The following is a 27,433-nucleotide window of genomic DNA, read 5'->3' as shown; positions in this document are numbered from 1 at the left end:
ACCGTAAGTGAGTCTGAAGGGGGTTTCTCCCGTTGGGGTTCTTGCCATGGTCCTGTAAGCCCACAAGACATTGGACAATTCTTCTGGCCAGGCCCCTTTAGCGTCATCCAACCTGGTTTTGATAATCTTGAGTAGTGTTCGATTAGTCACCTCCATCTGTCCGTTTGCCTATGGATGTCCCGAGGATGAGCACTGGTTCTTGATCCCCAAACTTTAACAAAAGTCCTTAAAGCCCTGGCTGTCAAACTACCGCCCATTATCTGATATAATCGTCCATGGAATTCCAAACCTGCAAATTATGTTCTTCCATACGAAGCTCTGGATTCTTGCTTCGGTGATAGTTGCTAATGCCTCCGCTTCAACCTATTTTGTGAAGTAATCAATAGCAACTAGTAGGAACTTTATCTGTCCTTTACCTTGGGCAATGAACTGACAATGTCGATTCCCCATTGTGCAAATGGCCATGGGGAGGCTATCGCCATCAGTCTCTCGGTTGGAAGGTGTTGGATATTTCTAAAACTCTAGCACTTGTCGCACTTCTTGACAAGTTCCTTTGCGTCTACTTGTATAGTAGGCCAAAAGTAACTTGTTCTGACAACTTTACTTACCAAGGATCTGGGGCCTATATGGTCTCACAAACCCTTCATGAATCTCTTTCAAAATATACTTGGCTTCCTCTTCATCTACGCGCTTCAAGTAGGGCATGGAAAAGCCTCTCTTGTACAGGGTGTCATTCAGGATCATGAATCTGGCTATTCTCTTCCTGACTTCCTGGCCTCCTCGACGTCTTGTGGGAGGTGTCCGTCTTGGAGGAATGATATGATCGGGGCCCTCTAGCTACCTGTGCTCTGGATTGCAAATGTAGAGAATTCTTCAATGCTAAGGCGCTTCTGGACTTCCATCTCTAAACCTATGCTCGTTGATCCTTTTTCTGATGATGCTAGCCTCACGATTTCATCTGCTATCACTTTCTAGCTCCTAGGAATATGCACGAATTCCACCCTATCAAACTCTTGTGTCAAATGCTTCGTTAGCCTGAGGTATTTTTGCATTCTTTCCTCCTTTACTTCATACTCTTCCTTTATTTGCCCTCTTACCAGCTTAAAATCGCTCTGGAGGAGCAAGTTTTTAGCTCCCAGTGCTTTTTCGACCCTTAGCCTCGTCAATATTCCTTCGTACTCGGCTTCATTATTGGTGGCTAAGAATTTTAGTTAAACTCCATATTTAAGCATTTCTCCATTTGGGGTAGTGATGACGACCCATACTCCTCCCTTCTTCTGGGTTGACAAACCATCGATCTATATTGTCCACCGCTCTGTCTCGTTGGTGGGGTTGTCCTCGTCTAGAAGAGTGAACTCGGTGATGAAGTCCGCCAAAGCCTATGCCTTATTGGCTATCCTAAGGTGGTACTTGATGTCGAATTGGCTAAGCTTGATTGCCCATTAGACCATTCTCCCTACTGCCTTGGGCTTGTTCATGGACTTCTTGATGGGTTGGTTCGTCATTATCAAGATAGGTTTCGCCATAAAATAAGGCCGTAGCTTGCGCGAAGCTACTATCAGCGCGAACGCAATCTTCTCAATCCTTGGGTACTTGCCTTCTGCCCCTTGGAAAGCTTGGCTGACGTAGTAAACTGGGAGCTATTTTTTTTCCTCTTCTCGAACCAAGGCTATACTCACTGCGGTAGCTGATACTGCCAGATACAAATACAAGTTTTCCCCTTCCTTGGACGGACTTAGAAGGGGTGGACTGCTTAGGTAGCACTTAAGTTCTTGAAAAGCTATCTCACATTCGTCAGTCCAAGCAAAAGCTTGCTTCAGCGTCTTGAAGAAGGGTAAACATTTGTCCGTCGCTCTAGAGACGAACCTATTGAGTGCTGCTATCCTTCCTGTAAGCTTCTGGACTTCCTTAATGGTCTTTGGTGATGTCATATCGAGTATGGCTCACACCTTCTCTGGGTTTGCCTCTATCCCCCTTTAGGACACTATGAACCCCAAGAACTTCCTCGAGGCTACTCCAAACACACACTTACTGGGATTCAACTTCATTTGGTACTATATGAGTGTCACAAACGTTTCTCTGAAGTCGTCCAGGTGAGCAAGCTCTTCTTTACTCTTGACGAGCATGTTATCCACATATACCTCTATATTTCTCCCGATCTGCTTGCTGAACATTTTATTCGCTAATCTCTGATAGGTTGCTCCTGCATTTTTCAATCCAAAGGGCATTACCTTATAGCAATAGAGCCCTTGGCTTATGATGAAAGCGGTTTTCTCCTGGTTTTCTTCAGCCATCTTTATCTGATTGTATCCCAAGAATGCATCCATAAACGTCAGTAATTTATGCCCTGCTTGGTAGGGGAAAACTATCTTTTGGGCAGGCTTTGTTCAGGTCCGTGAAATCCACACACATTCTCCATTTTTCATTTGCTTTCTTCACTAGGATGACATTGGCGAGCCAATCTGGGTAGTAGACTTCTCGAATAAAACCTGCTGTCAGCAGCTTGTTAACCTCGTCTATAATTGCTTAATTCCATTCTGGAGCGAAGACCCGTCATCTCTGCTGGACGGGCTTCTTCTCGGGGTCCACATTTAGCTTGTGTTGGATGACCTTCATGGATATACCTGGCATGTCCTCGTGGCTCCATGCAAAGAAATCTAGGTTCGCTTTAAGGAACTAGACGAGTCTCGTCCTTATCTCGGGGCTCAATGTCATCCCTATTCTAGTCGTCTTTGTTGTTTCTCCTTTAACCAGCTCCATTGTCTCCAGGGATTCCACTTTATTTTCTTCCTTCTCCTCGATTATCCATGTATGGTTCACTTTGGCAACTAACACGGCCTGGTAGCATTCCTTGGCCAGTACTTGATCTCCCTTTACCTCGCCCACACCGTTCTCTGTTGGAAACTTTACCTTCAAGCAATAAGTGGACGTGGCTGCTTTCCAACGGTTGAACGTGGGTCTCCCGATGATCACATTGTAAGATGAAGGACAGTCTACCACCAAGAAGTCCAATTGACTGGTCAGTTGCCTCGGGTGAGTCCCCAATGTAACCGTCAGTGTCACTATGCCCTTGGGATACACCCTGTCTCCACTGAAGTTGACGAGGGGGGAGTCGAATGGGCGAAGCCTTCCTGGATCTAGCCTCAGCTGCTGAAAAGCGGAGATGTAGATGATGTCTGCAAAGCTGCCATTGTCCATGAGGATTCTCATGGTTTTGAATTCTTCTATCGTGAGCATTATGACCAAAGGGTCGTCATGAGGCTACTTCACTCCTCTAGCATCCTTTTTTGAGAAAAACATGTCACGGTCTGTCCGTCTTTGCTTAAATGGGGGCATTTTGTGGAAACTTTTCACCTGCCTTTAGCATGCTTTCCTGAGGGATTTGAATGACCCACCTGTTGAAGGGCCGCCTGTGATCGTCTTTATCTTCCCGATCACACTTGGTAATCGCTAGGACGTGTGATTCTCGTCACTAGGTTAGGATTCGCGTTGGTTTTTGTTGTTGCCTCTGAATCTACTAGATTCCTCATTTTTCACATACTTCTGTAGTTTCCCTTTCCGTATAAGCTCTTCTATTTGCTCCTTTAGGCCCCTGCAATCCTCTGTGTAGTGACCATGATCCTTGTGGAACCGGCAGTACTTCTTTTTGTCACGCACGTTGGGCGACGAATGTAATGGCCTCGGCCATCTGAGGTAGTGCTCATCCTTAATTTACGCCAAAATTTTGTCAACAGGCATAACTAAAGGAGTGAATTTTACCGTTTGAGGAGTTCTTTCATCTTTCCTTTTACTCTCGTCACTAGTCCAATGATTTGAATGCTCCCTTTTTTGTCCTCTACGATCATCCTCCTTCCCTCCTTTGTCTCTTGGCTTTTCCACGTCCTTTATGGCGGCTAACGCATCTTCAGCGTTCATGTACTTCTGTGCCTTTAGGAGCATCTCTGCCATCGTCTTAGGAGGATTCTTCACAAGTGAAACCATGAACTCTCTAGACTTTAACCCCACTTTAAAGATCATCAACTGCATCTTATTGTCAGCTTCGTCTACCTCCAGAGTCTTTCAAGTAAAGTGTTTTATGTATGACCTCAGGGTTTCTTTCTCCCCTTGTCTAATGGTGAGTAAGTGATTTGCTAGCCTCTTAGGGCATTGTCCCCCAAGAAAAATGGCACGAAAAGGTGTTGCTTAACTACTCGAAGCTGTCGATGGACAATGTTGGTAACTTTGTGAACCATTCCCTTCTAGCTCCTTTGAGAATGGTGGGGAAGGAACGACATAGTATTTTGTCAGAAGGCTGTTGAAGGCCTAGTATCGTCTTGAAGGTGTTGAGGTGGTCCTGAGGCAATCGAAATTTAGATGGCACAAGGCATTCCAAGACTGTCGTGGTGAAGGGAGAATCTGTTGCCCTGACCATTCTATTCAGGCTTCAGTCTATTTTTCCCTTAATAACGTTCCTCAGCTCGTCCATCTCCTTTCTCATCTCCTGGAGAAGATCTGATTTTTTTCATCTGGGGTAGTTGGTCCTCGACGGTCGCTCCTTCTATGGCTATCTCCCTCATCCTCTTGATTGGCTCTAGATCGATTCTTCTCCTGTTGAGCCATAACCTCATTTCTTGATTCTGTCTAGTGAGCTCTTTGATGCTAGCCACAAGAGCCTGGACTTGCAAAGCTAATGCTACAGAATCCTGGTTGGACTCCATCTTAGTGTAGAAATTAATTGGAAACTACGCTTTCAAACTTAAGTACGAAAATGTCATTTCCCACAGACGGTGCCAAACTGATGAAGTGCAAATCGTTAGTCTTTGTAAGTGCATCCAAATAGGGTTGAGTCATCGTCCTTGGCTTTGCAAATATAGTGAGATGGCTCCCTTAAGATGGTCACCGGTGTGGTGCTTGCCACAACGCCTCCGTTGCCAAAGTTAGTATAAGGAAACCTTTAAAGAATAACACAAAATATTAAAGTAACTATAAGTGCTTTTAGGTGTGTCAATGTACCATGTTTGTCTCTGATCAAAGTGTATATATACAGCTTCATGTTCCTAGCCGTTGGAGGTCTTAGTTGTGGCTTTTAATGCCCTTTTTGTAATGCCTCAGGGTTCATGAATATGGGTTTTGATGAGGCCCCAATGGCCTACCAATGGTTTGATAACTGATTAAGGTATTGAATGCTCTAATTAATGGCTCTCCTATGTTCGTCCGTGTCGCGCCGATGTGGATGAGTATATTTGGCGAGATCATCCAGGGAAGTTGAACTCGTCAATCCCATCAGACGTAATGGCATATTCCTGAAGGTAAAAAACAACAAATTTTTAATCCAAATGGATAGTCTACCTTTAACTTGGATTTTGAATATGTAAAAGCCTATCCTAGTTCAATAGAAAATGCATCTAAAAATGGGTTGAACAATTGCATAGGAATAAATAGGAGAGAAAAGAAAATAAAGATAATGAAAGAGAAAGTTTAGAAAAAAAAAAACATTTTTAAACAATAGAAAATAGATTTTTAACATATAGTAATAAGAATCAAACACATCTAACCTTGATTAAATCAACAACAAAGCATCTCATTCCTTACTTATCTTCCTCCTTATGACTCTCCATGTATTATGGCTTCTAGAATAACAGTAAAAAATCTCTAAGAAATTTCATTAAACGCCTTGTGTATGTGTAAAAGAAACAACATGTATGTATCAGTACTTCCAAATCTACTATCTATACCCAAATCCTACTAATCAAATTGCTTGGCCATTCAATTGCAAATAAATATTATGCAATGGATTTTAAAATCTCCAATGTACTACCTAAGGCCTTAAGTGTTATGACATGCAATCATGTATCAATCACCCCTTCAACCCTGTTAATCCTTTATTTTGTATTTTTATCAATAAGTAACTCACTTAGTCCTTTCCCTAGTCTAAGCACCCTCAAATTTCATAGTAGTACTCATTATTAGTGTAGTAATCAGTTCTTACCATTATATTAACTAGTATTTAACCCGCGCAATGCGCGGGATCATTTGAAATCTCATAAGTAGCAGAGAAATTTGTGTAATAAAATAAATTTTTAAAGAAAAAAATTGTTGTAAAGTGTGTATGATACGTTAGTTATCAATTTGTTTGTTTAATTAATCCAACCAAAACACTCAAAACTAACTAAAATTTCTTAGTTCATATACAAATCAAAGGGAAAAAAAAAGAAAAAAAAAACAATTATATGATTGAAGCATTTGGAGCGGTATTCTTTTATGACCAGTGCTTCCATCTTCGGTAGATAACGAAATCTACTTAGCTCATAACCAAATCAAAGAGAAAAAAAAATTTGTAACATTCTATTTCAACTGAAGTAAATGCTACTTGTGGAGGTAATAGACTCCCATGAGATTCTAAAATTAAAGCTACTATCTTTGAAGTTGAAACTTCTTTCAGGTTTTCATTGAATTAACATGTTTCTGATTTGTTCTTAAATCAATCTTGAAGTTTGAGTTGCACTTCTCTCACAACAAAATATGGTTTTTTCACAAAACTTTTAAGGATTCTAAGGACAAAGTTTCATGGCATCATGCAATTTTTTTTTTTTTTACTTTGTCCATGATCCTATATATTTTGAAAGCAAATGTTCCAGGCTACAGAAGCACTCTGTAACAACATATTGATTCATATTTATTTGTACATTCTATAGGGAATTTAACCAAAAATTCCTAACCTGTGAGAAACAAAACAAATAGAGAAAACACACGTCAAAGAAAATAATCACACGCACAAGACAATATTTACGTGGTTCGGCAATTTGCCTACGTCCACGGAGTTGCAGGGATTTCACTATTATCAGGGAGAATACAATAGTGCACAAGAACACTCTCAAGAAACCCAAATCCCAATTACACCCTAGCACTCTCTTACAGAAAAAAATAAGAATAGAAGCTGACTGCCTCTCTTTTCTCTATTTTCTCTCATGCGGCTTGCTCACTAGGTTAATTGGAATTGTGCTTTTCTTTTAATCTCACGGCTGCACCTGCTTGCACTTAATACAATATATATATATATATATATATATGTATATGTTAAAGTCGGTAGAGACAAAAAAAAAAAAAGGTTTCCTATTACAAATAGGATTTGGCAACTAAGGACCGATGTGGGCTTGTGGCAATTCAAGCCACACGGCCCACTTCAACACATTCAAGCTAAAAATCATAGTTCAGCACAATCTGTTCAGATAAATTAGAAATCTGTTTTGATAAGACATAATAGAAAAATATAGAAGCAGTTGTCTTAATCTATGATCAATATATAGCAGGAGCTTTAACATAAATATACACTCACATATCAGAAGCTTGTGTTTGAACCAAAAGAAAATACTTAAAAAGCACTAATACAGTCATAGTAACTTAACAGTACATTCTGTTTACATTCAGTTAACTCTTCTAAAGAAACATACGTACATTCAGTAAGGTAGTTCAAAAGAAACATATGTACATTCAGTAAGGTAGTTCTAAAGAAACATATGTACATTCAGTAAGGTAGTATATACATTAGAGTTCAGATTTTTTTTTCTTTGATGCATTTTGTTTAGTACACTTTTGTTTAAAAAATATGGTGTCTGATTGTATGAAACGACAAATTTCTATTGTTATATGGGATGATACATCATCAATAATTGTTACATTGTTCTACCATGTGTGATGGGAGTAATTCATAGACTAAAATGACAGCATCCAAAAATTGTGTTTCTTTTTGACATTCCCTAACAGGACCCGTTTTGTGATTGACAGACTAATCTAATGCCAGAAGTCCACTGAAGTTGTTTGAGACTCATTCCATGTCTAAGTTTCACTTCAATTCTTTTTTTTTTTTTTTTAAACTTTTCTGGCCTTCTGTTTATTTCTTTAAGGGCTAGCATTAAACTGAAGCCGTGTAGCAGTGAAGGTCAAAACAATAAGGGAAGCACCAATTGAACATAATCTTAACCATTCTATTTAGTATCATTATTTGTAAAAGGGCATGAATGTGGTAATGTTCATGAAAGGATTATTCTACAAAACGTAATCATCATTCTAGTAGCTAATTTTTTGCCCACAATATGGAGTTTGGACCATCCATTCAACACACTATTATTTTAATCTTTTGAAATGTTCTTTAACCATAATTAGCTGACCCTGATAATTATGTAAATAGAGTGGAATATTAAAATTAGTACTTGAATCAAACCAAAGAAACAAAAAGCAAGCATGTAAGAAAGAAAGAAAAAATTCAGGCTATAAAACTGTACACTAAACAGATGGTACAAATTACGATTGTTCAAATACATTTTAAAAATAATATAAAAAATCTTCCACGCCATTAATACAGCCAGCAAATGTGACCTTATCTGCTAATTCAGCACATGGACACTCAAATTCAACAAAACAAAGTATTCAACAGTATGAAAGATTGAGGCTAACAATTAAATAGATACTAATATAAGATACTCAAAGTTTACAGTTTCAGATTTCAAAGTTCTACAATTTCAATCACTCTTCAAAAACAGCAGATCAGGTAGAATGTAAAACAGGAACCGGCAACTACATAGAATTTTGTAGTTGCTATTTTCTCTTCTGACTCCATACAGCACAAAGAAAACTTTGGAATTCTAGGCCTTTTAGATTTTACACTCCTTTCTTCATACCATAACACAGCACCACAATGCTTACATACATAAGAAGGTGGGCCAAAATTCCAAGGTTCAATAGCATTACCGGGTGAATGTAATGAACAATTTTCATGATTGACTACCATTTTGTTTCTCTTTTTTTTTTTTTTTTTCGGCAATGACTATTTTCCTGTATTTTCTAGCTTCAACAACTTCATTTTGTAAAGTATTTTGTATTTCATACTGTTTTCTTTTGGATCGCTTTTCAAACATCATCGTCCATCTTTTCTGTCATTCTAAACTTGCATTTTCCATTTTCTCTTTTACTATTATAAGATGGAAAAACAAAAGTAAAATTAGCATCTATTTTAAAAGTGAAAGAGTACATATTTAATAATCTTCTCAAAGCTACTTTTGTTCAATTTTTTTTTTTAATCAAGCATCAACATATTATAAAGAGATACAGATCTAAATAAAACCAACAAAGGGGAATTTGGGCTTAGCATCTGTTTTAAGAGTCAAATGATAAAAAGATACTAATCTAAATAAAAGCAACAATGGGGAAATTTGGCAGTACTAACCTCTTTATTTAATTCAGCAGTTCTTCTTGAATAGTAAAAAAAAGGTCTTAAAATCCAAAACAGAGATGATAAACCTACAATAGCACGTGAGAATGTAAATGCCATTGAAAACACAAAACATGGCAGGTTTATTTGTATTAAACAGCAAAAAACTATCAGTTTACTGAAATAATTAAAAATAAAGTAATTAATACTAAGAATGAGACATACACAATTAAAACAAATGACTATACAAAATAAGTAAAGCTAACAACAACAACAATTACAAATTTAAAAACACTGCCAATAAACTGAACCTAATAGCCCGAGCAGTACAAAAAATAAAAGATACCAAGTCTAATACAACAATTTTGAAATAAGCATCAGGAAGGAAAATTTAAAAAAATAATAGTAAGCATTCCAGTAAATCAAAACAATAAATCAGAAGAGAAACAATAGTAAAATAAAATACTAAGAAGAAAAATACAAAGGCAAGAATAGAAGTGAGTGTGCTAAATATGTTTAAAATCATGAAATTTGGTGTAAAGATAGAATTAATTCAGATGTATTCTTTGAAACTTGAAATCTGAATTAAAATTCGAAAATCAAATTTTAATGCTAAGATAAGAAGCTAGTATGGGGTAATTCTTATGGATTACGTCATAAACAACCATCCAAACCCACAAAATGTTCATCCAACAGGTACAAACTATCAGTTGTGATAAAACATGATAGAATTACAATGACAATACCAACTTCAATGAAATACTTCAATTTAAATTACTTTATCAAAACTGAAACAAAATTGTATCATAATTATATGATTTTGAAATTATGTAGACACAAATAAAACTGAAGCCCCACTTCAAAAACCGAAAAAAGCTTTTTAGTTCCTCAAAGCTTTTCTAATCAATCTAATGAATTACAAAAGTCAAGCCAAAAACAGAAGTTAGCATCTTGCTATATTTTAATATTTTTCGTCACACTTATAATAGTAATTGAAAGTCTATAAATGCATACTTTTGGATGAGCACATCAACCAAAAAAGCTTTGCTTTTACACCAACAAAGAAAATGTCTTTATAACAAAAGAAGTGTAAGACTGTTGAAGAAACAGATTAAAGAACCAAATAGATATGAAGAATGTAACTGCAGGTAAATTGTACCTTCACATAAACCATGCATGTTACTTAAAGAATCAGTCTCATAAATATGGTCATTAACAAACTCTTCAAAGTAAACAAAAAATAACATTGACCAAATATTCAAAATCTCACACTCTCAACCCCCCTTACAAATAACAGAACAGGTAATAGAGAAAACCAAAAAACCCAAAAATTATAATTTAATTATTAAGTTTAAAAGATAACCAACCATTAAAAGTTAGGTAGGTTTCAAAATTTTAGAAACTGTATTACAAAAAGTTACTATTGTGAAACCTACAGTTGGTACACTCCTCCATGGATCTCAATTTAAAAATACATTTGAGCAGTTCATTGAGTTGCAAAGCTAAATTTTCAATAAAAACACGAAAACTAACACCAAATGGTGGGTGCATCCACATATGATTAATTTTGTGAATTATAAAAATCAACAGCTACTGTACATGAAACACTTTATACTAAGGACGACAAACTAAATATTCAAACTGGCTTGAAATTGTAATTAGCAGTTATACAACCCTCAAGATTACAAAGTAAAATATCTCAAAAATAAACCAACAAAGACATAAATAAATAAACAAAACATAAAAGCAGTTCCTACTTTCTAATAAATCAAAAAATGAAAATAAATATCAATAGAGGTATATTTCAATAGAGAAATAAAAATAAAATTAAATATCAAAAAAGGAAAACAACAAAGACGATTGTATATTCCAAGCATTCAGTTTTTTTTTTTTTTTAAATACAATCTAAACAGAAATCTGCCAAACTAAAACTAAATTTAATCAATACTACAATCGAACAAAACAGGATTCAAGAAATTGCAAAAATAAATGAGAAATTAGGGGAAAAGGAGGAAAAAATGCATACCTTCGACTATACCCATTTTTCCCTAGAACCCCTAGAAACGGCAAATGAATAGAAAACAAAAAAAGAGGGAAAAATGTCTACCTTCTGAATTGTTTGTTGTTGAAGAGCAGAGACAGGATAGTTTCTATATTGTCTGTTGCAGAGAACGAACAGAGGTTTCCACCATTGCAGAGGTTTTCACTGTTGCAGAGGTTTTACTTTTCATCTATTTATACTACAATCGAACAAAACAGGATTCAAGATATTGTAAAAATAAATGAGAAATTAGGGAAAAATGGGGGAAAAAATGCCTACCTTCGACTACACCCCTTTTTATTTTCCTGGAAACCCTAGAAACGGCAACTGAATAGAAAAAACGAAAAAGGGGGAAAATGTCTACTTTCTGAATTGCTTGTTGTTGAAGTAGAGACGGGTTAGCTTCTAAATCGTCTGTTGTAGAGAACAAACAGAGATCTCCACCGTTGCAGAGGTTTTCACTGTTGCAGAAGTTTTATTTTTCGTCTGTTTGATAGGTTGAAACATGCAAGCCCGATTTGTGTGTTTAAAGGTGCAGCGAAGTATCGCTAGTCTGAGTGAGTCTGAATTTTGATCAGGAAATAAGAATTGGATTTTAGGGTTTTTGTTTTTTTTCTTTCCTTTTGTTCTGTGGAAAAGCGGCTGGTGTTTTCAAAGGGCTTGCGTTTTTTCTTTTTTCTTTTTTTTCTTTTTTTTTTATAAGCGGATTACTGTCTGAAGATGAACCACTCCAAACACACCGTCCGGTTTTTTTTAAGTTTAAACTCCATACGTGTCAGTTTTTTAGATAAGCATTTTTCCTAACGTGTTAGCACGTGATTAAAGGCTTCTGCTATTATATATAGTAGTATTAGATTGTGAAAACTGGTTATTGCAAAGCAAATCCTCTACTTTTCAAAGGCAACAAAGCAGTAAAAAATAAGCCACTATTTGCCTATTAGATTCAATAATCAATATATCAGCTTGGATCACAGTGAAGTCTCACAAAATATGCTTCAAAAATAGATATGGAAGAAAAAATAACACAACTCTACCTTTTCACTTTGCTATTGCTGGTATTTGTAGATAGCTTCTGAACATTATAGGTTCAGTCCTTCGCTGTGCATGGCAGAAAGCAGAAAATAAAAGTCAGTAGTAGGAACAAATCTTAACTTCCATGGTTATACCAAAATTTAAAATACAAACCTTACCATAACTAACAAATAAAATTTGTAGATAAACAGCGAAGCCAAGGTTGCAAAAGGAGGACATTGGAAAAGAAGCTGGTTTGCAACCAAACAAAGAATCAAACAAAACCCCTCAAAAATCTAGATCTTGCTCTTAAAGAATATTCTTATAAAATTTATTAAAAAAAATAGCAAGGTATACCAATGACATTTTTTAGGCATGGTGTGTGTTGTATATTTGTATAGTTTTCTATGCTAATTATTTAATGGATCTATGTTGAAAGAAACTACTGGATGTTAATGAATAGTAGTTGAATTCTGTGGTCCTTACTATGTTGTTAAAAGAAGCTCAAAATGGTAGAAAAGAAAAAAGTTCACAAAGTGGATTTTTAGCCACTCTATAACTCCTTTTCTTTTCTTTTATTTTTTCTCTGGTTTTTTTTTTTTATTTTTATTTTTATTTTTTATTTGATTCTAAATTGATGAATCAGAGAGAATATGATATTATTTGAGTTCAATAGGTTCAATTATAGGCTTCTAAATATGTTCAAGTTATTTTGGTTTTGAATTGTAACATGGAACTAATAAAGAAGGGAGAATTGGATTTTGCATTAGACTCTAGCTTCATTATTTTCCTCCAATTTTCTTGATATTATGCAAATTCTAAAGTAATTTTAAGGTACAGGATTCAAAGAACTTTGCTTCATATTACATGAATGATATTATAGGTAGGTTATATGGCAATTTCAAAGTAAATTTAGCATTTGATGGATTAAACCTTCATTGCAACAAATCTGCTTGTAGTTAGTCTTAAATGAGTAATTTCAAGATGATATTTTTCTTCCTTACATTTTTTTTATGGGATTTTCTTCCTTACTTTTGGTAGCAAAATTTGACCCTGTCTAGATTTTATTGGTTAATAAACATTCTTTCATCTAAAGAAGAGATTTAATATCAATTAATGTGTGTATGTACGTATTTTTCACAATACTATTCTACATACCCATAAAAATTAGATAAAGAAGTAATAAAAACAATGGTAAACTTGAGATTAAATAATAATTAAACTAAACATAAAGCCAAGCTTGACCATAACCCAAAAAATTAAATTAAATCCAAACACAAACAAATGACTCAAAAAAACATCAAGGGCATGCCAAGGATGCTCGTCTAATAAAAGGACAAGAGATATCATTACTGTCCCAAAAGATGAGAATCAAGTATAGTATAAACCTTAACTTGTATTATTCATTCAAGCCATCACCTTTTTTTGGGTGAAAACTCCTTACACAAAACATAACAAAGTTATTTACAATGAAACAGAATAACAACTCTAAAATCCCAGATATATTTTCTTGCGGCCAATAATTGAAATTAATAAAACCCACTACGGGCTCCAAACCTATCAATCTAAGCTAATCATTCAAAAGAAACGCTCCCAAACGAAACCCTAAATCATATTTAACAACCAAAAATGAAACACAAAATCGTATTTAACAACCAAAAACGAAACCCTAAATCATATTTAAGAACCAAAATTATAGAACAAAATAAAAAACTTTCTGCCACTAAAGGAGTGGGAGGCTAGCGCCTGTGGACTATAGTTTAAGGGTTTGAGAATTGAGAGAGGCAGAGAGAATGGAAGAGGTAAAGAAGGAGATAGAGTTTATCGAGTGAGGGTAGTTTGTCGGGTTAGCAAGTAAAAAACTTAATAAAATAATTTATTTTTATTTAAAAATAAAAAAAGGAAAATTAATTGTTGACGTGAAAAATTATGGGAGCTTTAAAGGTAAAAAAAGAAAAATTAATTGCTGACGTGGAAAATTGTAGGAACTAGAGGTTTCAGTTATATATATATATATATATATATCTTATCATGCTGTATTAAAAACTGTGGACTATAGATTCAGGTTAAAATTATGTGTTGTCAAAAAATAAAAAAGTGAATGGCAATACTTATTCCATTTCACATTCTTATATTTCTTGTAATTTTGATTCCCATTTCAATGTACCATTTTAATAGTGTACTAAACATGTCCTAAATGAACTTGTAACAATTTATTGATCCCCGCTCATTAACTACATAATAAATCAACAATAAATATTTAGTTAAGTAAATAAGAGAAAGTAAATAATCACTCTTGAAGGTGTAGTACAATATCATGTACAAATTCAATTTTTATTAAAAACTACAAGAATTCCCACTTATTTACTAAAAAACTTGAAATCCAAATTCTATATAATATATAGAAGGACAAAGTTTAGCTACAAAATTTGTTGTAATTTAAGATTACAACCTTACTCAATATCTTTTTATTTGAGGTGAATTTTAATAAATTCACCATTGGATTACATCTTCTTCTTATATCCTCCATGCTTGCAAAATTTCTAGAAAATTAAAGATCAATAGCTATGTCATCAATAAATTTTTTAAATTACAAGTTTTTGTAGTTTAAAACTATGCATAAAATATAAGTTTATAGATCATATAATAAATAATATCTGATTAATACAAAATTTGACATGTGTATTAAGAGTGTAAAGAACATGCAATCCAACGGTTAGATTTTCAAAACATGTAGTAATATTAATAATATCCAATTTTGTAGCTTTAGGCTACAACCAATTTTGTAGCTAAATTTTATCCTATATAAAATACTATATGATTCAATCAATTTTACTCTAGAGCCAAAGATGAGCTAATTCTTGAACCAATACTCATTTTGGGGGCCAAGGCTACTTTGGGTAAACAAAACTTGTACAAACATATAGGATTTTGAAACATTTCTAGCAACTTGGCAACCTAAAAATGCCATTTGTAGCAAAATTTCTACAAATCTAGTAAATAAGGACAAACAAATCACCAATAAAATTATATGTGGTAGCACAAACAAATCACCAATTAAATTATATACAGCGGAAAATAAATTTAACATGGGTGATTTGTTTACAAATGGGGAAAACCACCGAGGCAAAACCCCACTAGGTGAATTTAAGGTCACCACTCCCAAGAATCCATTATTATCAAAACAAGCAGTTACAAATAAAGGAATTTCAGTACCTTATATTAACCTACAGTTGAACCCTTACCCCAATACATAATTGGACTTGTAATGTAGTGACAATCTCTCCCTTTAATGCACGGCTCCAAGTACGTGACTAACCAATTGATGCACGGATCCAAATACGTGACTAATACACCAACTTAAGAAGGATGTTGGTTGCAAAAATTTTTAGTTCATCCACATGATGAAGCTTAAAAAACTCATTAGTTACAAAACCCTACATCATACAAACGCAACAGCTTCTTCAAAAGAGAGATGAACTAGGGCAAATTGTCTCCAGTCACAATTTGAGTGAATAATCACTTTGCATCAAGTTGCATCACCTTTGACGGCCTTTAAAATATTCATTATATATGTCTAGGGTTGTGAGAAAAGAAACCCTACAAAAATACACATGGATATGCGTGAAATTAGATCTAGAAATCTGAATTTCGTAATTCTCGATAGATACAACTGTCGAGCTATCTGTTGAACTTCCAATATTAAATCTTGATAGATATACCTGTCGAGATATCTATTGAGCTTTAATGAATAGCACTTCTTTACTTGATTCCTGGACAGATTTGCATGGCTTCAATACTTAGACTTGAACTCTTGTTCCTTGAAGTATTAAACACATCCTAGATTTACCCAATTACAAGTAAAGTGCATTTTGTAAAAGGAGTAGTCAATTCTATATGACATACATTCTTAACATGTTCCACATATGTCCTAACAATCTCCCCTTTTGGCAATCCATGACAAGACCACAACAAACAAATGAAATATGAGAGAAGTCATAAATCACTCAACTCATAATCACTTGTTAAATATAATAAAATCTATCTTAACACAAACTCTTGAAAAACTTTGCAAGAAGAGAGTTCATGGCATGAAAGATTTTGACAACTTGTATTTCTGAAACACTTTAAGCAAAACTCATCAAGGCATCTTAGTGTAAAACAAAAATAAAAGATTGCATACATAATAAGAGACATGTATATAAAAAGAGAAAAAACAACAACACATGGAGTGATAGGTGAAAAATGATAACAACATCATATATATATATATATATCAAAGATAAATACAACGTTTGCTATCACTAAGTTGTCATAAGACCAATGTAAAAGAAGATAATGTATCTAAACAGAGAAAGAAAAGAAAAGATACATAAGTCCTCATTACATCCCTCAAAAATATAAAAACACTCCCCCTAACAAAAATGTCATATACTAACTCTCCTCCTAAGTACATGACTACTCTCATACCCAAAACTACTCCTCATTTTTGTCAAAAATGACAAAGAGCAAGTCACTGAAAAGCGATCATCTCCTCATCATCGGAAGAGCTAACATCTTCATCCTCATCATCATCATCATCATCGAAGCCATCATCATCATCCTTGTCCTCTAAAGCCTGTGGAGATGGAGAGGGAGAAGCAATGAAGCCACCAAGGCGAGCCTGACGTTGTGCAATACAACCCATACAGGTGGTCACCTGACTTATCTCAGTAGTGAAAATGTCAAGGCAAGCATCCATGCGCTGAAACTACGCCATGATTGCCTCAAGCATCACACCACCCATGGAAGAAGAAGAAGGAGCGGAGGTGGATAGAGCGAAATGGGCCAAAGGAGTCACCATCTCGGTCCGTGGCCACTTCGGTCGAAGCTAGGCCTCTCTCCGTCTAACAGACACTGCGTTGATGGCACCCATAATGGTGAAGTAAGCAAACTCATGATAAGAAACAAAGGAGTGTCGAATGATCCTCGTGACAGCAGAAGGAAAAATAAGCTTATCACGGGTCACTGTATCCTTATAGATATCTATAAGGGAGAGTTTCAAGTGAAAGGGAAAGTCAATGGTGAGGTCCTCAATGAGGAACAACAAAAAGCAAGCACGAGGCTCAGAAATAGAATTATAGTGAGACAAGGGATGTAGAACAAATGTCATCACCATATTCAAGAACCTCGGACCTTTTGCAAAGCCCAAGCATGAGGTGTTTTGATGGTCACCCATGATGAAGGTGTCTCACAAAAGAGAGACAAGAGTTCTTCTTTGGACACAATCTGCAGACGAGGACATCCGGGGTAATCAGGATGTGATTCCCTCAGGACGTGACTACTATATGAGTACCTCGAACAGAAGTGATGAAACGAGGTATAGAATAATCAAAACCGTGCATATTGGAGTAAAACTCCTATATGATCACGAAGGGACAACTCACAGGTATCTCACAAAGAGATTCCCAACCCTGCTTGTATATGACAATTGGAAGAGTAGTATCGGAGAAGTCCGATAGGATAACATGGCATTCTGAATGACTGCCAAGTTTGGAGAAGTTCTCTGAAAAGTCCTGATGGGCTTTATCATCATGGAAATTGACTGAAAGATTAGTGGAATCAGATGATGATGCCTCATAACGAAGAGGGTTCCGAGACGGAGTAGTTTTGCGCTTAGGTGCCATGCGTAGACTATCCGAGAGAGAGAGAGAGAGAGAGAGAGAGAGAGGGAGACAAACAGAAAAGCACCAATCAACATATAGTACCAAAAGGAAGGAAATGAAAGGTATGTATGCATGAATAATGCATGATCATGTGACATGCAATAAAAATATCATCATGGGCTCAGCCCAATCCAATCCTACCAGCACACAAGGTTCCAACATAGAAAACATACATCTATAATGCATGAAACATTATGAGAATGCAAATGTAATGCAATGCATGAGATATAACATCATTTAAGAAAAACCCAACCCAAAAATTTCACAAAATTCTCATCAATTTTCAAAAACCCCAAAAATTTCACAAAAACCCAAAACCTAGGTCTAAAAACGTGAACTGCATGAAAAATGAGAGAAAGAGAGATCATAACAAGTGAAAAATGATCAACTTTGGCCAAAAAACAAGTGGGTTTGAGGTTTAGAGAGAGTAAAGAATGTATGGGAGGTGAAAAGGCATGTTTTTGTAGAGAGAGATAGGAGAAAAATGAGATCTGATTCGCGCTGAAGCTATTTAAAGAAATTGCATCTCAATGGATCGAGGATTTTTCGAGAATTTGTCAAGCACTGATTCTCAACAGATAAATTTGTCGAAGTGCTATCGAGAATCTATCGATGGCAAAAGTACCTCGATGGATCGAACAGTTATCGAAAAGCTATCAAGCAGACAGAAAATTTCTCGATGGATTGAGAATCTGTTGAGAAGCCATCGAGACAAATTCCAGAAAGCTTCGATGGATCGAAGATGCGATAAGATCTGTTGAGAAAACACAATCCAGGGGTCCCGATAGATAGCTATATGTTGAGATCTATCGAGAAGCTATTGAGCTTGATAAAAACAGTTTTTCAAAGAGGAGAAAAACATAGAAATGAATGCAATCAAGCAAGCTGCTCAACCAAAGATCCAATCAACATTTCAAACTCTTAAAAACATCTCTCAACAAGAAAAATGCAAAGCATTTAGGATCCAAACACACACACACTCACTAAACAAGTCTAACCAATTTTATATTTCAAAAACAAGTCAAGACAGTTTAGTAAGCATACATTAACACATGTATTTCTTATGATGGCCAAATCACATTGTACCTACACATGTATCAAAGGTAGCAAAGAATTTTGCATGTTGTGTATGAATAACATCGCAAGATTGCGTAAGTGTCTACATGTTATGACGATTTGAGATATGAGAAAATTAATTTAACTCACACACGATCATAACTACTTGATAGGGACTGTCACCTTCGAGGTACATCCTATAACTCTCACATCTCCTAGAAACACGTTTTCAACAATATTAAAAGCCTTTTTGTTCTTTTTGCTTTTATTTTTTCTTTGCATATTTTTCTTTTTTAGCATATCATGCATGGGCATATAAGGAAGAGGGAAGCAATACCCAATTATGTTAAGCTTAAACATCAATCAAAAAGAGTGATATGAGTGTTAAGTACAAGATATCACTCAATCTTACTTATCACAAACACGAGCCACAAGGCTCACTAGCTTAGTTGTGCATAGAGATGGTCATCTAAGCTGCAAAAGATACAAAATTTAGAAAACTTTGTTTCGATGACCATCCAAGGTACACAAGTACCAATATAGACAAAACAGACACTGTTTTTGTATTTTTCTGATTTTTTTCATTTTTCATTTTTTTATTTTTATGAAAAAAAAATAATAATAAAACTGAAAAAAAAAAAAAGAAAAAAAAAATAAAAAAAGAAAAAAAAAACAAGCAAAAACATGTTAAACAAAACATAACATAAAACTAGATTGACTCAAAAATAAGAAAGCAAAACACACAAGTAATGCACACACACACACAGTGAGTGAGTGAGTGACTAAATCACTTAGAGCTTTTTTTCTTTTACATCTTGGAAGCACCTTTTTGTTGAGTGAACATTTGATCTGGCGATGAGGGGGAAGAATTGAAACCATCCAAGTTCGAAAGGAACATAGGGGCTTTAAGAAGATCTTTAAGAGGAGCAAAAGAGGATGGAAACTGATTCTAGTTTCTAGATGATATCATACTATTACTTTGTTAAGTGGCTAACCACTTGTAGCAATTAGGTCGAGTATGTCCTATAGCTCCACAGTGATGACATAGATGCTGCTTCTTCTGTTTAGACTTTTGGTTATTTCCCTTCTTAGCCCTAGGGTTTTTAGTCTCTTTCTTTTCAAGGTTAGGGGGTGCTCCTAAGATAGATTTACCCTTGTCTATGTTTTTACTATCTAAAACAGTTTTAATATCATTGTTCTCAGAATCAACATTATTAGCAAGTGAAACAAACACAGTACTACTAGAAGAAGCCATATTAGGAGAAGAGAAATCATACACTAAACCAATTCTATCTAAAGTAGATTTTTGAAAGCTAAGCATTTCATCAAGCTTTGCACTATATGTCCTCTCCAATTGAGTTCTAACTTGAAACAGCTCCACTTTAAGCTTCTTGATTTTTTCAGGCAAGAAATTGTTCTCAAACTGTAGTACTCCAATTATCTGATTAGCTTTTTCAAACTTTGTGGAGAGCTCTTCTCGATCAAGTTCCACATCACTCAGCTTCTTGGTGGCCAGCTTATATAGTTTCTCATGCTTCTCAGAAACCTTGTACAATTTTTCATAGGCTATATGGATATCATCTAGATCGTCCATTTTCTCAAACTTAAAGTCCACCAAGTCCTCTTCATCATCTACTGTTTCTAAAACCCCATTAGTAGGATCAACTGTAGCAGTGAAGGCATTCAATATTCCCTCGTCATTATTGTCATTTGAATCATCCTTAGGCTTAGTGTCACTCAAGGTAGCAGTAAGGGCCTTGGTTTTCCCAATAGTCATGGGATAAGTTGGACATTCTTTTTTCATGTATCCAAAACCTTGACATCCAAAGCATTTTGGTTAGGAAGGAATAGTGTACTAACGGCCTTCCTTAGCATCCTTCTTTCCTCTATCTTGGTTCTTGAACTGAGATAAACTAGACTGCTTATGGTCGTTATCAAATCCCTTTGCATTAACATTCTTCATGAATTTTTTGAATTGCCTCATGATATAGGATTTCATCTTAGAATCTTCATCATCAGAAGACTCATCAATATCACTACTTTTAGCCTTCAGAGTCATGCTCTTGCTCTTGCTTGATTTCCCTAACCTAGTCAAACCCAATTCATAGGTTTGCAAGTTGCCAACCAATTCTGTTAAAGGAATTTGGTCAATGTCCTTTGATTCCTCAATAGCGGTGATCTTGGCATAAAATCTCTCTAGCAGAGATCTAAGCACCTTTCTTACAATCTTGGGTTCAGGAATGGTTTCCCCAAGATTAAAGGCAGAGTTCACTATGTCCTTTAGCTTGGCATAGAACTCATCAAATGACTCATCCTCCTCCATTTTAATCTCTTCAAAGCTTGTGGTAAGCCTTTGAAGCTTTGAATCCTTGATAGCCTTAGTTCCTTCAGAGGTTGTCTGGAGGATGGTCCATACTTCCTTCGTAGTTTCAGTAGATGATATCTTCTTAAACTCCTTATTTGTGATCGCACTAAATAGATCATTCAATGCCTTGTTGTTGAAATTTTCCGCCTTGATTTTAGCATCATCCCAATCAGCCGGCACTTCCTTTGGCTTGGTCCAGCCTATCTCCATAGCTTGCTACACTTTTTCATCTAAAGACTGCAAGAAAGCTCTCATGCGTACTTTCTAGTATGCATAGTTAGTACCATTAAATAAAGAAGGTATAATAAGAGACTATTCTTTATCCATGACAAACAGGGGTCAATGGATCACACAACAAAGATTAAAACCTAATCAGAGTGTGCCTGCTCTGATACCACTTGATAAGCCAAGAATGTATTGACCCCTTTGGTAACTTAATCAATTAATTTAGCCAAGTGAAATTAACTAGATTAAATTACATGCAATAATCATGGTAGCACAAACAAATTACTAATTAAACTATATATAGCAAAAAATAAATTTAACATGGGTGATTTGTTTATGAATGGAGAAAACCACCGAGACACCCCACTGGGTGTATTTAAGGTCATCACTCCTGAGAATCCATAATTATCAAAACAAGCAGTTACAAGTAAAGGAATCCCAGTACCTTCTACTATCCTACAGTTAAACCCTTATCACAATACACAATTGGACTTGTAATGCAGTGACAATCTCTCCTTTCAATGCACGGCTCCAAGTACGTGACTAACCAATTGATGCACAAATCTAAGTATGTGACTAACACACTAACTTGAAAAGGATGTTGGTTGAAAAGTTCTTCAATTCATCCACATGATGAAGGTCAACAAGCTCTTTGGTTACGAAACCCTACATCGCACAAACACAACAACTTCTTCAAGAGAGAGATGAACTAGGACAAATTGTCTCTGATCACAATTTAAGTAAATAATCACTTTGCATCACCTTTGACGGCCCTTAAAATAATCCTTATATATGTCTAGGGTTGTGAGAAAAAAAAACCCTACACAAATACACATGGATATGCGTGAAATCAAATTTGGAAATCTAAATTTTGTAACTCTCGATAAATACAGCTGTCAAGCTATTTGTTGAGCTTCCAATATTAAATCTGGATAGATACATCTTTGACAAACCTTAAAATAATCCTTATATATGTCTAGGATTGTAAGAAAAGAAATCCTACACAAATACACATGGATATGCGTGAAATCAAATCTGAATTTTGTAACTCTCGATAAATACAGTTGTAGAGCTATTTGTCGAGCTTCCAATATTAAATCTCGATAGATACATCTTTGACGACCCTTAAAATAATCCTTAAATATATCTAGAGTTGTGAGAAAAGAAACCCTACACAAATACACATGGATATGCGTGAAATCAAATCTGGAAATCTGAATTTCGTAACTCTTGATAAATATAGCTGTCGAGCTATTTGTCAAGCTTCCAATATTAAATCTCAATAGATACATCTGTCGAAATATCTGTCGAGCTTTAATGAACAACACTTCTTCACTTGATTCTTGGACAGATTTGCATGGCTTTAATAATTGGACTTGAATTCTTGTTCCTTGAAGTATTAAAATATCCTATATCTACCTAATTACAAGTAAAGTGCGTTTTGTAAAAGAATTAGTCAATTCTATATGACGTATGTTCTTAACATGTTCCACATATGTCCTAACACAGACATCAAAGTAATGAATTTCACAAATTTGTGGTTAAAATCTCATTTTGTCCAAATTCAACCTAGTTAACCAAGTGTAAACACAAAATTTCTCAAGTTTGAAAATCAAATAATTGAAAGTGCTTCACAAATGTAAATTTGTATTAAAAGAATAATGAGTACAATTTTCTTTTTCTGATCATTTTATAAAAGAATAATCCTCTAATTCTATCTTCTTTATGATCTAGATTCTAACACGAAATTTTCTTCACTTTGATTGGAAAATGGATCAAACAATCTTCATAATGAATCTCTGACTTTGAGCTTGTTAGAGATTTATTGTTCTTCAAGTTCTCCGAAGGTTCTTTGAATTTAAAGGATTTTGGGTTGAAATTATTTGGGGCTTTAGAGGCTTGATCCATTGAATTTCACTGATTTAAAATGTTTTGAAGTTTATGGAAGCTCTTGAGCTTGATTCCAATAAAACTTAAAGTCTTGGAAGAAAGATTCAAGTGAATTCTTTTGAATGTTTTTCAAGCGTTCTTGAGCCAAAAAATTTCCAGAGCTTTGGCGTTTTGAAAAGTTCCTCCAAAAATGAGAAAGGTGTCCTTTATTTATAGTGGTTTTAGAGGATAAATGCCACTTTGGATTGACCTCCTTGAAAATAAGTAGTAAACTCTAATTGACCCAAATTTTGCTTAATGATAATTATCTCTATTTATATATTATGATAAATATTTTATTTTGATAAAGATAATAATCAACAAATAGTCCTACTATAATTTGTTACTTGTAGATAATTATCTCTATTTTATTTATTTATTTTAATGAAGATAATTATCCACCAATTATGAATAAGAAATTGTGGTAAATTTTAATTTGCCAAAGTCATATCATCTCGGATGACACATGTCATCATTTAATTTAATTAATTTAATGTCACATAATTTGGAATTTGTCAATAAATTTTGACATGATATTTTGAATTTGCCTTGACAAACTTTTGTCTCCTTCAAATGCCCCCCTCTAGAGCATGTCCACAATTTTTTTGAGTGAATAAAATGGTCAAGTCTCGACAACTTCATGCTTTGATGCTATTATTTTCAAAAGCTTCTATTTTATTTTTTCAATCTTGAAAATTTGCAAGCAAACTTACTTGATTTAGAACCCATATAATTTCTAATATGATAGGAAGTTCCTCATGTAACATTATTTCAAAATGTCTGGGACCTTGCTTCTTCCTTGGAATCGTGTAACCATGGTGGAGTCCGCAGGTTGGGTAAATCCAAATAGGAGAGTGACTTGATAACCCATACTTCAAGGAGTTTTAGTGTAATGATAGTATTATCACTCGGCCGCCTCTTCAAAGCTTGTGCAACCAAATGGAAATCTCTTTCTCAAAAAAAAAAAGAAAAAAAAGAAAAAAAAAAAAGAAAAAAAAAGAAGGAAATCTTATTCAAATAGGAATTGTTTGAATAAGAATTCCAGCGGAATTGTTTGAATAAGAATTCCAGCGTGGTAGTGACCACATTTAGATACCTTGGCTACAGATCTACACACTTTTTTCCAGTAATAGCAGACCCTTACATGTAAACCACATCCTTATATGATACTAGCTTCTAAGCATGCGTTGTGCGTACTTAGAGGTTTTTTTTTTTTTTTTTTTTGTAAAGATTAATAATTTTGAAATATATATATATATATATATATATTTCAAACAATTAAAAATGATAAACTTTAGAGATAAACAGAAACTGTAATTTCTTTTTTGAATATGTGTTCGAAAGTGGTGTAGTGATATAGAGAAAAGTTTGGGTAGGAAAAATAAAATGAACCGCATGAGGGGAAAGAAGACTAAATTTTAGGAGTTCTCTTAGTTTTTTATTTTTTATATTTTTTCAAATTAGGAGTGTTTCACTTTTATTTGGATGAAAAAGGAATAATAAAAGAGGCTAAATTTTAGGGAATAAAAAGATGATTGTATAAAAGGATGATTGTATAATTTTCAAGTAATTTGATTTTAAATTGCCCTTAATGTTTAGATATTCATATCCAAAATTGTATATACTTTTTATTTTCAATTAAATCTTAGGGATTTTATAGTTTTATGTGTCTATGTATATGTATTTGTGTGGGCTGGGAGTTCGTTGAAGATACAGAAGTGTACGCATGGCCAAGCTGATATGATGGAGCTGATGGAGTATTTGTTGAGTAGACTCTCTTTGAAGGAGATGGAGTTGTTTTTAGTTCAGGCATGGATACTTTGGAACCAACGAAACAGGTTGCTGCATGGGGGGAAGATTCAGGATCCAAACATGTTGTGCAAGAGAGCTGTGGAGTACTTGGAGGAATATCAGACTTCTCAAGGAAATTTACGTGTTGATGGTGTGGTGCAATCAGTTGGTGATGTGTGGAAACCACCTCCAAATTCGGTCTTCAAGTTAAATTTTGATGCAGCGGTGTTTGTGGAAGCTGAAAGGACTGGGTTTGGTGCCATTATACGGAATGATAAGGGTGAGGTTATGGCAGCGATGTCAGCAGGAGGACCACCAGTGAGTAGTAGCGAAGAAGCGAAGCTGTTAGCATGCAAAAAAGCAGTAGAGTTCGCCCCTGATGCTGGATTTTCTGAGCTTGTGATTGAAGGAGATAATAGTAATGTTATGAAAGCTCTATCTTCTTCGTTGGCTGATCAGTCGTTATTAGGTAATGTGGTGGATGAAGTGCGCCACTTAGTTTGTGGGATGCATTGGGTAAATTTCAGCTGTATTAGGAGAGGGGGTAACCGGGTAATGAATTGATTTTTTTTTCCTCAAAAATATATATAGGAAATTGATATTATTTTTTTGGTTGTAGGGTTGTCTAACATAATACAATAAATAACATTATCAATTTTTAAAACGTATATGTGAGACACATGTATCTTATCAAATTATGTTATTGAGCATATTTAAAAACTAATACATTGTTCTTCTCAAAAAGAAACTAATACATTGTCATATTCATTATCTTATATTGGTTTTAAAAATTAATAAAATTGTTACAATTAAATATTTTCAACTTCTACATTTAAAAAAATCCTTGGATCTGCATAAAAAATTTAATTAAGATTTGGTTTGCGACTAGTTGTATATAAAGCTTCTGTAGTTTTTATGCGTTTTAGCACTAGCAATGTTCTTGCAACAAAATTCATTTGCACAACTAAACCTATGCCGCAAAGGAAAAGGAAAAGTGTATTAAAAGGCCGAAGAATTTGAAATTGAATATGATTATATTATGAACTTGAATCATTTATTAATGTTAAAATTCAATCTCCTGAGCCAAATTGAATGTATTATCATATGGAAAACATCATATCTCTTGGGAGGATCGATGACTACAAAATGTCTTTGGACCTGCTTCACTCTCTCCTGCATTCTAACATACTGATCATCAGGTATCCCCAACAAGATTTTCTTGAGGTTTGGTATTTCACTCACTGAAACTTGAATTGTGAAAGAGTCCCAACTAAGAACATCGCTAAATGGAAGGACATAATGCTGTGATATTAACACAGGAACGCACTCTGAATAGATTGCCTCAGCAATTCTTGGACTTGCAACTTCATGCCCACTTGGACAAATGCAATACTTGCTCTTCTTCATCATTTCATCGTATGAAAGTCCTTCAGAGAGTCTCTCATAAACTAGTACATCTTTGTCTTTCTCCTTCCAATGCTGGAAAAGTGCTGGTCTAATTCGACCATGCATGGCACCGGCAAAGAATGCTAGGATTGTGCGATTAGACGGGGGCAAGCCACTAGTGAGACCAGTAATCTCCCCAGTTACCAGATTGATTTCAGGAAATGATGCATCTTTCTTTGGATGGAAGTGTTCTGAGGTATTTGCATTACGTAGTACTCGGATGGAAGTGAAATAAAGCTGTGGAACATACCATGTTGCCCGTGGCCCCTATATATGTTAGATGTAATAAATTGTCAATAGTTCCTAAAGTTTTAGCGGTTTGTAAATTGTGAATTTAATTATTTAAATATTATTCTAATACCCTCATTCACTTATATATAGGCCTAGATTTCTCTTTAATAAGTGCAATCAACATATGAAATTTTAAGGGTTTGAACTTTTTATTTTTATTTTTGTAATTCGATATTTATGACAAGAAAGAGGTGGTTGGACCTTAGATATCTAAATTGAAAACACTAGGAGGTATCAATCAGTTGAGTTGTAAGTTACTTAGCAGGTTAAAATTTAGACTACCTATTTGGATATCATGATAAATTACTGATTATCTTAAAAACCTAAGCAAGAGTATTAATAAATTATGAATTTAGGCATTTAACCATAGTTTTAACAATATCTCT

At 34.8% G+C, this 27,433-nt stretch overlaps 1 protein-coding gene and 1 long non-coding RNA gene across 3 annotated transcripts in view; both read right to left on the bottom strand.

Moving 5' to 3' along the window:
* Positions 1 to 7,851: 7,851 nt before the first annotated feature.
* LOC126720987 (uncharacterized) lies at positions 7,852 to 11,918 on the bottom strand. Of its 2 annotated transcripts, XR_007653762.1 has the most exons (4): positions 11,508 to 11,918; positions 11,295 to 11,427; positions 9,203 to 9,276; positions 7,852 to 8,947 (listed from the first exon to the last, which is right to left on the bottom strand). It is a non-coding gene; the product is annotated as an uncharacterized LOC126720987 (long non-coding RNA). The 2 variants fall into 2 exon arrangements; XR_007653761.1 differs by lacking the exon at positions 7,852 to 8,947 and having other exon boundaries at positions 8,984 to 9,276.
* A 14,442-nt stretch (positions 11,919 to 26,360) lies between these two features.
* The window catches only part of LOC126721634 (probable glycosyltransferase At3g07620), a 35,818-nt gene continuing 34,745 nt past the window's right edge, over positions 26,361 to 27,433 (bottom strand). The window contains exon 6 of the mRNA XM_050424686.1: positions 26,361 to 27,023. Within this exon, the coding sequence (XP_050280643.1) occupies positions 26,361 to 27,023 (663 nt within the window). The remainder of the gene's footprint in view (positions 27,024 to 27,433) is intronic.

The sequence above is a fragment of the Quercus robur genome, chromosome 4, assembly GCF_932294415.1.
Source record: "Quercus robur chromosome 4, dhQueRobu3.1, whole genome shotgun sequence".
Taxonomy (NCBI): Eukaryota; Viridiplantae; Streptophyta; class Magnoliopsida; order Fagales; family Fagaceae; genus Quercus; species Quercus robur.
Note: the sequence above shows the minus strand (reverse complement) of the source record. Positions and strands in the feature narration are given on the sequence as shown.